Source organism: Plecotus auritus, assembly GCF_963455305.1.
Source record: "Plecotus auritus genome assembly, chromosome: 2".
NCBI classification, from domain to species: domain Eukaryota; kingdom Metazoa; phylum Chordata; class Mammalia; order Chiroptera; family Vespertilionidae; genus Plecotus; species Plecotus auritus.
Window position 1 is genome coordinate 163,341,484 of NC_137771.1, and position 13,183 is coordinate 163,354,666.

Sequence of the window (13,183 nt, forward strand, 5' to 3'; positions counted from 1 at the left end):
GTAATTTAATGTTGGAGACTTCATCTTTTTATTTTTTTATTTTTAAAAAATATATATTTTTTATTGATTTCAGAGAGGAAGGGAGAGAGATAGAAAGAAACATCAAGGTGAGAGAGAATCATTGATTGGCTGCCTCCTGCACGCCCTCTACTGGGGGGATTGAGCCCACAACCGGGGCATATGTGTCCTTGGCCGGAATCGAACCCGGGACCTTTTAGTTCCCAAGCCGACGCTCTATCCATTGAGCAAAACTGGCCAGGGCGAGACTTCATCTTTTTAATATGATTACAGTAAAGTAAAACAAGTTGTGTGAGCAGGGCAAGAGGAGCAGTGGCTAGTTGTTATAATGTATTATAAACACAAATGCTACCTCCCTCTCCCCATTTATTTAATTTATTTTTTATTTTTTATTGAATTTATTGGGTTGACATTGGTTAATAAAATTATATAGGTTTCAGGTGTACAGTTCTCTGTATATTGTAGTGTGTGTTCAACAACCAATGCCAAGTCTCCTTTCATCATTATTTTTACCTTCTACACTCTCTTCTCCCTCTGCTCACTCCCCTTTCCCTCTGATTGTCACCATACTGTTGTCTGTGTCTATGAGGTGTTTTTCTTTGCTTAATCTCTTCACCTTTTTCACTCAACCCTGCAACCCTTCTCCCCTCTGACAGCTGTCAGTCTGTTCTCTATGAGTCTGTTTCTATTTTGTTTTTTAGTTTATTTTGTTCATTAGATTCCACATATGAGTGAAATCATATAGTATTTGTCTTTCTCTGATTGGCTTATTTCACTCAGCGTAATGATCTCCAGGTCCATCCAAGCTGTCGCAAAGGGTAAGGTTTCCTTCTTTTTTAAACACAGCTTATGAAATGTTGGTAAAAAGATGATTCCAGAGGAAACTGATATTTGAATATAATTCCTGATTTGTAACTAACATCATTGGTGAAATTTGGAGAAATGTTAAGAGGGCAGAGTGTACCTGTGAGTTTCCATGTACTCATTCAGTAAACATTTACTGGATGTCTGACTAAGCTCATTATACTAGATTTCCATCACGAGGTATTTTTTTTTTTTTAAATCTCAAGGTTCTGTCCATAATCTGCTATGGTTCACTCATCACTAGCAAAAGCTCACATTTTCATAAAAGCCTTTTCTTGAAAATTAGCAGTATTTTCTTCTCTTCTAAGTTACACTTTGGGGACAGTCAAAAAGGAGCAATGTCAGACTAATTGCACTAATAATAAAAGAGCCCAGGCGGCTGGCTTTGATCTGGGGAACCATCTGTAATGCAGACCACTTTGATGTTCCACACAATGGAAGCATAAATATTTTCTATGTACTCCATGATTGGACTTTCAGAAATCTAATTAAGATGAAGGTCAATTAAGAGAAAATAAAATCTTAACTCCAAAAGTCAGAGAAGAGATGGAAGATGATGGAATGGCTGTGTGTACATAAAAGAAGCTAACTAACCTAATTACAACTTGTATAAACACACAGAGAAAGTGTCTTTCATGTGGAAAAGAAAGGTCCTAAAGCATTTTATAACATTGAGATCATTAATGTGTCTTTGAAACACACGCAGTGCTGGAATAGAATAGGAATACTGACATTTCAAAACTCTATTACTAAAAAAAAAATTTGCAGACAGCTGAGGGATAAAAGCACTTCAGACCTCATCAAATGCAGCCCCTTGCTTCTTGGAAATGAGTGCCATCAATGTCTCTGGTGGAGCTGTAGCTACTGGATTCTAGGTATTCGGTGCAGAAGGCTGCAAGGTTGGAGGAAGGCCCCTGGGTACAGCGCAGCCCAACATGGCTGGCTCACCTTAGGCAAGTTTCCTCAGCAATCTATGTCTTCGTTTCCAAATTTTAAAGTCAAACCAATAATATTTATCTCATGAGTTTACTGTGAATATTTAATGATAAATGGAAATCCCTTAATCCAGTGATGCACATCGTAGGTAATAAGAATTGAAAACTCCTTCTCCTCCCCTTTTTCCTGAGAGCATGAGCTTTAGAATCAAACTTAGTCTGTGTCCCTTTCTTCTGTCTGCTGCTCATGTCACCTAGGAAAGGCCATTTTATGACTTTGGGCTTCAGTGTCTGGAACTCTAAAGTGGAATAAATTATATCTACCCTCCCAGGGAATTTATATAGACTCACGGGCACACACGTAAAGGCATGGAGGACTTAAGGTAACAAAAAGTTATCAGTCTAAAGCATATTTTCATTTTACTGTCAAATTTAATACTCTAACAACAATCTTATAGTCAAATTTATAGAAAAAGATTCCTTTATTAACTTTTAGTTGAGAATATGTTTGTATATTTTCAGAAAACAACTCCAAGACCATGTGGATTCCTGCAACAGAGAGGAATTGACAGGACTGCTCCAGCCATGAAGACAGAAGAGAAACAGTCCAGAGATGGAAGATGCTGACGACGCCTTGCCATACTAGCAGTCAGCAGCTGTGCGTCGCTGCAGGTTGCCCAGGACCAAACCAGAGAGGGTCGGACCTGCATTACCACCATTTGTCCACCATCCAGAACTGAAATATCATTGCTGACATGTACACATAAGGAACTGTTTGACATTGAAATTGGGACTCAAAAGAACTGTTGGCCCAGAAAGAAACTCACTACAGACTGATTCATTTGCCTCTCAGCATAACCATTATTGCTTGTCTCATTTTCGGTTCTTATAAGTGTATTTCTAGTATCACATGATCTCACTCATCTAGGGGAAATAATGAACAACATAAACTGATGAACGAAAACAGACCCGGAGACAGGGAAGCATCGATCAGACTGTCAAACCTCAGAGGGAAGGTAGGGGAGGGTGGGGGTAAGGGGGAGAGATCAACCAAAGGACTTGTATGCATGCATATAAGTCTAACCAGTGGTCACGGACAACAGGGGGATGGGAGCATGTGTGGGGAGGGGCTTGGGATTGGAATGGGGGGATGAGGACAAATATGTGATACCTTAATCAATAAAGAAATTTAAAATAAATAAATCCCCACCCCCCAAAAAAAGCATATTTTCAAATAGGGGTTGTTTGTATCTGTGTCTTTGTGTCTGTGTGCCTCTCTGTGTTATATGTGAATATGTGTATATTTCTGTATATTAAATACAGGGAAGGAAAGAACTGTCGGGACATTCCTTTGTCTCTGTCACTAGTCACAATTGTGATGTGAAAATGAATTTGAATGATGTGGAAAATCACTATTCACTGAAAAGGGTAAACAAATTCTCTTTATTCATTTTTTAGGTGACACATATCATATGGAGCCTCCCCTCCTCCCATCTTTTGAACTACATCTAAGGATTCTTTCATCTGAAAAGTTCAAAATATGCCCACTTACCTATGCATCTTAGAGAAATCTTTCTTTCTAATGCCCAAAGTATGTATATCATACTTTACAACAAATAGGTAACCAAAATTAACTTATCATGTATCCCTGTTAGCCCTCAGGGATACATGGTTTCTGACCATAGTGGATTGAATTTGTTCCCACGGCCAATTAGTTAAATAGCAGGGGATAAAATATGATCTTGGGTTATTCCCTCTGACAAACAATGCATTAGGGTAAAATTTTCATTTAAAGCCAATATGAATTGTTCCTTTTTTCCAAAGTGGAATGACCTTGGTTTCCACAAAGACTTGAATAGTGATTGCCAGAAATGCTAGTGCTCTCTGATCATGTTTTCTTAATTCTATAGTCTGAGTAAAAGGCAGAGTGTATTTTTAAATGTATTATGGGTTATATTTAAAGTTGGTCAAGTTGATTTATCAGATTCAAAGGCCAAGTCCTGCCCTTGGATGTGTCGAATGTATAAATGTGAATTTCTGACCAGAGGAACATCTGCTTGAAATGCACTGTTCTTTTGCTAATGGGATGTTTAGAGCTCATGTCAGGTGGAGGGCCCTGGGCACACAGAGCCTGCTGCCTGCTGCCATACTCACAGTTCACAGTGACCTTGACTTGTTTGACATCCGCCGAGGAGACCTCATTGGCTGCTTTGCACTCATATTTGCCTGACTGCTCCCTGGTGATGCCGAGGATCTCCAGATATTCTTCTTCTCCTTCAAATTCTCTTCCTGAAAAACAGAAGTTTGCATGATTGGTTTTTAAAGTTTAACATATGCAGCAGATTGCCTCTTTTTTTTCCTTTTTTTTGTATTTTTAGAAGCAAATAATCTACATGGTTTTTCAATCATCTGACAATGTGCTTTGTCTGAGGTCAACTCCACAGAAGCAGACTCCAAGACAAAAAGTCATGTGGGAGTGATTAAAAAGGAAGTCTTCTCAGGAAAACTGGTGGGGAAGTGGGAAGATGGGACTTGGCAAGAAAGAAGCCAGGCTATGGTGTAATGCCAAGTTCACAGAAGGCCAGCTGGCTCCATCTCTTGGGGAGCTCTAGGGATAACACATTCCCACTTCCAAGTCATCCTGACCAAGAAGCCAGGAGCTGGATTATATGTTCACATCCATCAGTCATTGGTTAAGGGCTTAGGACAAAGTGGGAGTTGGGGGGAGGTGTACACAAGTTGTAAAGGGCTGACATCATCAATCACACCACACTGCAATGAGCTCTTTCAACCAAGGTTGTGTTAGAAGGAAACGTGGCTTTCTTATGAGAAACTGTCACTCTTCTCCCCAGTGTATGTAGAGTTCTATTCACAAAGGTCACGTTCAGAACCCTATTTTGCAGTTATGGCTTCCTTGTTCAGTGTGAATCTCCATCAGTCACTTCCAGGCCATGGGCCAGATCCATCAGAATGTGCTGCTGATGGTGCATTTTAAGTAACACTGGCTTAAATAGTTGGAATTGAGAGGCTTGTTTAATTCCCTTCATGAAGGGAGAGAGGAGATAAATAATGAAGAAGTGGAGGGAGAAGAAAAGGAAAAGAGAACAGAGAAGGTAAAGAAGAAAAGAGGTTGAGCAGGGAGAGCTTGGCCAGAAAGGATTATGGACTTCAAGTCTAGTTAAATTAAGCCCACTCACCCTCAGGTTGCAAAACTCCACTGCTGCTTGGGTTACAATAGAGCAGCTGGGAGAGTGCTAAAGAGCATAGTTCTGCAATTCTGGTCATCCTACACTAAATGGTACCAATTAATAGTTCTGTTCAAAGGCCACAAGCTGTTTCCCTTTTCTGGAAATTCCCTGATGGCCATATCAACATACCAGACAGATAGCACAAAGACAAATCCATTGTCTAAATATGTCAACTAAGCCTGTTAACTAGGATCCCCATAGAATATACAGCCACTTTGATAACAGTCTATAACACAACTGTCAGGAACACTCCAAACTTAAGTCTTCTGTCAATGTCTCTATCACTAGCTTTGAGGAAACTTTGCAATCCCAATAATGAAAAAGGCAATGGTTATATAAAATTATTTGGTTCTGAAGTCCTAAACATTATCTAGCACACACCTGTACTAAAAAGTGTTTTAGAATACATTTATATACCTTAGCTGCATATCCTATCTAATAAAAGAGTAATATGCAAATTAACCATCACTCCACTACACCCACAAGCCATGCCCACAAACCACGCCCACCAGCCAATCAGGAGCAAATATGCAAATAAACCCAACCAAGACAGATACAGCCACAGAGAGCAGGAGGGAGGCTTGGGTTTCCCCGGCGATGGAGGAAGCCAAGCTTTCCACCTGCCCTTGCCGGCCTAGGCCTCCCGTCAAGGCTACAAAGTTTCAATTATAGAAGATACATAAACCCAAACAGAAATGGCGGCAGCCACTGAGCTGGAAAGAGCAGGAGGCTAGGGTTGCCCTCAGCGATGGAGGAAGCCAAGCTTTCCACACACCCTGGCCAGCCCAGGCCTCCGCTTAAGGCTACAAAGTTTCAATTATAGAAGATACATAAATCCCCCCAAAAATGGCTGCCACCTTGGAGCAAGCAGAAGGCTTGGCTCCGCTCCAGGCTACAAAGTTTCAATTGTAGAAGATAAATAAATCCCAGATACCAGGGCCTCCGCTTGGGTCGCCAGGGGGTGTGGCCAGCCTGCAAACCACCACAGGCCCCTCGCCCAGGCCACCTCACGCCCCAAGGGAACCCCCACCCTGATCCAGGACACCCTTCAGGGCAAACCAGCTGGCCCCCACCCATGCACCAGGCCTCTATCCTATCTAATAAAAGAGTAACATGCAGATTGACCATCACTCCAACACACAAGATGGCTGCCCCCATGTGGTCAAAGATCCTGCCCCCATGTGGACACAAGATGGCCACCACAAGATGGCCAGCAAGGGAGGGCAGTTGGGAGGGACCAGACCTGCAAGGGAGGGCAGTTGTGGGTGATCAGGCCAGCAGGAGAGGGCAGTTGGGAGGGACCAGGCCTGCAAGGGAGGGCAGTTGGGGGCGATCAAGCCTGCAGGGGAGGGCAGTTAGGGGTGACCAAGCTGGCAGAGGAGGGAAGTTGGGGGTGACCAGGCCTGCAGAGAAAGGCAGTTGGGAGGGACTCAGACCTGCAGGGGAGAGCAGTTGGGGGGGACCAGGCCTGCAGGGGAGGGCAGTTAGGAGCAAACAGGCTGGCAGGGGAGCAGTTAGGCATCAATCAGGCTGGCATGGGAGTGGTTAGGGGGTGATCAGGCTGGCAGGCAGAAGCAGTTAGGGGCAATCAGGAAGGCAGGCAGGCCAGCAGTTGGAAGCCAGCAGTCCTGGATTGTGAGAGGGATGTCCGACTGCCCAGGCAGTCGGACATCCCTCGAAGGGTCCCAGATTGGTGAGGGTGCAGGCTGGGCTGAGGGACACCCCCCTCCCCTGTGCACAAATTTCATGCACCAGGCCTCTAGTCCTATATAATAAAGAGCTAATATGGTAATTAGATGGGATGGCAGAACAACCTTCCAGAATGACCTTCCAGAATGACCAGTGGGCGAGGGTGGGGCTGTGGGGTCACGAGGCAGCCGAGGCTGCAAGGGCTGAGCCCCTTGCGTGAATTTTGTGCATTGGGCCTCTAGTCCCATATAATAAAGAAGTAATATGTAAATTAACCCTCATGCCATCACAAGATGGCTGCCTATGACCAGGCCGGCAGGGGGGTTAGTGAGGGACGACCAAACGACTGAACAGCAGGCTACGTGAGGTGACCAGGCCGGCAGGGGGGTTAGTGAGGTACGACCAAATGTCTGAATAAGCAGGCTGTGTGAGGTGACCAGGCCCACAGGGGGGTTAGTGAGGGGCGACCAGGCCAGCAGGGGGGTTAGTGAGGGGCGACCAGGCCAGCAGGGGGGACAGTTGGGGGCCACCAGGCCAGCAAGGGGGGAAGTTGGGGGTGACCAGGCCAGCAGGGGGACAGTTGGGGGCAACCAGGCTGGCAGGGGACAGTTGGGGGTGACCGGGCCAGAAGGAAGGCCAGTTAGGGCCAATCAGGCCAGCAGGCAGAGGCAGTCAGGGGCGATCAGGCAGGCAGGCAGGTGAGCAGTTAGGAGCCAGTGGTCCTGGATTGTGAGAGGGATGTTTGACTGCCAGTTTAGGCAGTCGGACATCCTCTGAGAAGTCCTAGATTGGAGAGGGTGCAGTCTGGGCTGTGGGGACCCCCGTGCATGAATGTTGTGCACTGAGCCTCTAGTATGCATATAAATTCTTTGGTTAATCTCTTCCCTATCCCTTCCCTCCCCCCTTCACTTCCTTTTAATGATCCTAATACGAATACCCTTTTACTGGGGAAGGATGGATATGCTTAGTACTCTGCTCTACAAGGCTGGGCGGGGCACTTCTGGTCATGTCCTGAGGATGTATCTGCTGTGTGCAGTTATTATTTCAGAAAAAGGTGCAGAGACAACAACAGAGCCCTTGGTGGAAACAGAACAATGCCATTCTTTCATCCGAGCAACTGAAATTGCTTGTTTCAAGGCATAGAATTCATTGTGTTAGTCTTGAGTCACAAAATTCTAAAATGCACTCAGATTCTCTTATTCCTCACCCTTCGTCCCAAATGTATCTGTCCGTATGGGGACACCTTTCTCACATTTTTTCAGTTCACCCTGACCAGCTGCTCTTAACCCAAGTGTCCTGTCACCACTTCCTTTCACTCGCTCAGCCTTCAGAAGGCTCTCAGGCCAGGATGTCACACTTAACCTGTGGTTCAGTTCTCTGTGGAATGAAGCCCTGTGGCTACAACTTGGGCTCTTCTCTTGTTCCTATCATTTTCTGCCCTTGTATAAATGTTTACTTGAAATGCAAATTTCAGTATTCTGCTGTTTTAAACATCTCAACCTATTTCTACAAGCGTGCTCACATCGCCGAGTGTTATATTTATTCTGGGATCAGTGTTTAGTTTAAATCTCCCTTTGCTTAATGTGCTTTTGTGTCTCCTGGCAATATGCAGTTACCAGGCTCAGTAACTCCTCGTCCTCCTCGGTGTATGCACCTTTCAAACCCCTGCACATAACACGCATATCTCCTTAGTCACTGTTTACTTGTACATATTAGTTCTTTTAATATTTCGTCATAGAGCTAATGGCAAGAGGAAACTATTCTCTTCTGAGCTTTCCTTACACAGAGGAAATCAGCCAGGAATACTCCAATTAGAGTATGCCAGGTGCTGCCTTCCAAGCACAGTGCCTTCAGAGTACTAACCCTGCTTCCGTGAAACTTGTAGAGATCACATCCAAAACGTTGGTTTATTTAGATTCCCAAGGTCAAGCAGGAGTTTGTAAGCAAGCAGCTATTTACAATTAAATACATTTTGCCTGGGCTGGTGTGGCTCAGTTGATTGGGCATTGTCTCTGCACTGAAAGGCTGTCTTTTAGATTCCCAGTCAGGGCACATGCCAGGGTTGTGGGTTCTATTCCTGGTGGGGAGCATGCAGGAGGCAGTAGATTGATGTTTTGATCCCACATCGATGTTCTCTCTCTCCTGCTCTCATCCTCTCTCTCTCTAAAAAATCATGAAATTCCATGGCACTTCTCTGTCTCACTTTCTCCCATTTTCTCTGTTCTTTCTCTTCCTCTCCCCTTCCATCTTCCCTTCCCTTCCATCTTCCCTTCCCTTCCCTTCCCTTTCCTTCCCTTCCCTTCTCTTTCTCTCTCTCTCTCTCTCTCTCTCTCTCTCTCTCTCTCTCTCTTTCTTTTTCTCTACACACACACACACACACACACACACACACACACACATACACACACACACACACACACTCTCACACAAGCTATTTATTTGCATACTAGAGACCCAGTGCATGAAATTCGTGCATGGGGGTGGTGTCCCTCAGCCCAGTCTGCACCCTCTCCAATCTGGGACCCCTCAAAGGATGTCCGACTGCCCGTTTAGGCCCCTAAACGGGCAGTCGGACATCCCTCTCATAATCCAGGACTGCTGGCTCCCAACTGCTCGCCTGCCTGCCTTCCTGATTGCCCCTAACCACTTCTGCTTGCCAGCCTGATCACCCTCTAACCACTCCCCTGCCAGCCTGATGGATGCCTAACTGCTCCCCTGCCAGCCTGTTTGCCCCTAACTGCCCTCCCCTGCAGGCCTGGTCACCCCTAACTGCCCTCCCCTGCAGACCTGGTCACCCCTAACTGCCCTCCCCTGAAGGCCTGGTCCCCCCAACTGCTCTCCCCTGCAGGCCTGGTTGCCCCCAACTTCCCTCCTCTGCCGGCTTGGTCACCCCTAACTGCCCTCCCTTGCAGGCCTGGTCCCTCCCAACTGCCCTCCCTTGCTGGCCATCTTGTGGTGGCCATCTTGTGTCCACATGGGGGCAGGATCTTTGACCACATGGGGGCAGCCATCTTGTGTGTTGGAGTGATGGTCAATCTGCATGTTACTCTTTTATTAGATAGGATAGAGGCCTGGTGCATGGGTGGGGGCCAGCTGGTTTGCCCTGAAGGGTGTCCTGGATCAGGGTGGGGGTTCCCTTGGGGCGTGGGGCAGCCTGGGCGAGGGGCCTGTGGTGGTTTTCAGTCCAGCCACGGCCCCTGGTGACCCAAGCAGAGGCCCTGGTATCTGGGATTTATTTATCTTCTACAATTGAAACTTTGTAGCCTGGAGTGGAGCCAAGCCTTCTGCTTGCTCCGAGGTGGCAGCCATTTCTTTTGGGATTTATGTATCTTCTATAATTGAAACTTTGTAGCCTTGAGTGGAGGCCTAGGCTGGCAAGGGCAGGCAGAAAGTTTGGCTTCCTCCATTGCGGGGGAAACCCAAGCCTCCCTCCTGCTCTCTGTGGCCATAGCCATCTTGGTTGGGTTTATTTGCATATTTGCTCCTGATTGGCTTATGGGCGTGGCTTGTGGGCGTGGCTGGTGGGTGTAGCGGAGTGATGGTTAATTTGCATATTACTCTTTTATTAGATAGGATAACCTTCCACTTTATCTTTTAGGAAACATACAAATTCACTAGCACCCAAATATTTGCTCACTAAATAAAGCAGACCTATTCTTGAAAATTCCCCAGGACATGACAACCAGTCCTCTATTTAAATTTTTTTAAAAAGCTTACTACCTCAATAATCATTATGGTATTTGTTGTTCTTTTATTTTATTTGAGATACAACAAATGAAATATAGGAAACTTGTGAAATTTGAGTGTTTTATGACTTTGAAAGGTAGAATCCCCAGGATTGTTATGTGTTAGAAAATTGATGAATCTTTTTTTTCAATATTCTGAGAAGAGTCTTGTAAGTATAACATCTCCGTGGATCATTTTTTTCACTGAAGGAAAAATGTGTATGTTTGAAATGGGGTTGACATTCTCTTTACTCACCTAAATTTGAATATTTACAAGTAGTGGCTGTAAACACAATAGTTATAAACACAGACACATACAGATTAATGAAAAGCAAACAAGTGGAACTTATCTTGCAGATTGTGTATGTGTGTGCATGTGTGTGTTTGTATGGGTCTGTGGTTAAAAGGGGAGTGAAAAGGGTGAATAAAAGCAAGCTATAAACTTCTGTCTCTAAAAAAGAAAAGAAAAGAAGATTGTGAATCAATGATGTCATTTGAAGTTCCCTGTGCTAATTTCAAATGCTATAACAAGTTTTTGTTCTTACAGTACATTTCACGTTTTTACCCCTAAGGACATACTCACCTGTTCCTGTTTTTATTATTTCCCTACTTCTTCTTTTTTGCACTTTACATTCTACACAAACATACTAAAAACAAAACAAACAAAACAAAATAAAAAAATGAAGCCAGAGAGAAAGACAATAAACCTAGAAAAAAAATGCCTGCAATGGGGTTATATTTCCTGCCATGACTCTTTCTAGATCCTTTGAAGATTTTGTTTCTGAGCTTCACATCCCACCTGAGAGATCCTTTAAAGCAGTGGTACCCAACCTTTTTTTGGCCATCCCCCATCTAAGCATCTCTAAAATCCTGATGCCCCCCCCATGACATATAATTCTTACTATTAAAAAAATGAACTCCTATTCACATGGAGAAAGCCTAAAAGACCATTAACTTGGTCTAAACAAGCTTCCAAAGAACATGGCATCTATGAAAGAGAAAAATAAAAGAACAAAAGGACAGTTGGAAGTACTGAGGAAGAAATCACTAAGAAATTGTTAAAAATAATAATAATATGAAGTGATATGAAAAAAAGCAAATAAAGTTTCAAAATGTTTCAGAGAACTGAAATGCATAAATATGTCACAATGTATATTTATATGCTATATATGAGGCTCCTAGAACCACAAGAAATGCAAAAAATTCACTGTTAATAATTCATTCTCAAATTACCCCCCTTAAAAATCAAATTGCCCCCTGATGGGACATGTGCCCCTCATTGGGAACCACTGCTTTAGAGTTTGACAATGTTTCTGTCCAAAGGCTGAATCCACTCTTCACTGCTACCTCTCATCACCCATCAAGGAAGGCAGGAAGAGTGAACTGATCCATGATTGAAAGAAGGCAGGTGTTGGGGACAGGCACAGTTGGCAAAAGCACTAATCATAGGAAATTGGGAGACACAGAGAAGAGCAAAGTATTGAAGAGAATGGGAGGGGGGGCAAAGAAGTGACATAATGAACATGAATTTAAGAAAGAGAAGAATAAAAATGGAAAAAGAAAGTTCTCTAAAGAAAGAGTCATTTGACTATTAAGATACATAAGCTACATGGAAGAAAAGGGGTGGGTTACTCTGGTGTAGATCTGCTTCTTGATCAAATAGTAAGACCACAACAGGGTGTGAAAACTGGCCCCATGCCTTCTGCAGCCCCAAAGGGTGGAGTTAGTACCCAGAAACCAGAGGCAAGCACAGTGTTAGGAAAGATCCAGGAAAGGATTTGGCTCTATGAATAAGCATGGGCCAAATGAAGAACGCCCTGGCATTATTTTCCTGGCATCCAGAGAGAGCCAATTCATTATGGTTTACATTTTTCCTTTCACATACAAAAATCAGCAAGCTGACATAGTTTGAGCTCAGCAACCCACTGGAGGCTGCCATCCACACATCCTTTTCAGTCCTGGGCCATGACATTTTGTTATTGTACTAATACCTAACCGATACCACCTACTTGGTTTCAGTTTTTAGAAACTGTTCTGCCCTTCCAAATGCTAGGCTTGAAAACAGGATCCCCTATGTTTGGTTCTCTGAAGAGCAATTATATTGATAATAGCTATCACTCCATTGTAGGGGCCACATCTGGTTTTGCTCATCATTGTACCCCATTGTGCAGCATAATGTGGGATGCTGGTATGTTCCATAAATATTTCAGGATGACTGTTGAATGCGTTACCACTTAAATAAACATGTTCTAGGCACTGTGCTGGGTGAGTTGCATATTTCCTTATTTAATGCACAATATTGTTAAAATTGCTTAAAGACAAGGAAACACAGGGACCCAAGTTTAAAGTAGGCCCTTAAGGAATGTGCCCAAGTTGGTAATGTTATTAAGGGAGAGCCGAGGTTTGAACGAGGTCTGTGAACTTTTGGAGCCCCCATTCCTAATGAGGCATGATGACTTTCATCATTAGAATGCCAGGAGGTACTAGAGGTGGCTGAACTCTTAGCCCTCAGAATCTGCTCGATTTCTGTTTCTGCGTATACCGGGAAGTCAAGAGTGGGACAATTGGGGCATTTCCAAAGCAAAGCAGCTCAATTATAGATAGCCATCAGCTTTAAAGTTTGCACTCTTCACTTAATTTCTTTATTGAGAAAGTCAAATAAAGCAGTAAGTGAGAAAAAAGTTGGTATTTAATAGTTTAGTCC

At 44.0% G+C, this 13,183-nt stretch overlaps 1 protein-coding gene across 2 annotated transcripts in view; it reads right to left on the reverse strand.

The window, feature by feature from the left end:
* The window catches only part of LSAMP (limbic system associated membrane protein), a 672,385-nt gene that overhangs the window by 45,304 nt on the left and 613,898 nt on the right, over positions 1-13,183 (reverse strand). For both annotated transcript variants that reach the window (XM_080658065.1, XM_080658064.1), the window contains exon 4: positions 3,972-4,106. In XM_080658065.1, the coding sequence (XP_080514191.1) occupies positions 3,972-4,106 (135 nt within the window). The remainder of the gene's footprint in view (positions 1-3,971; positions 4,107-13,183) is intronic.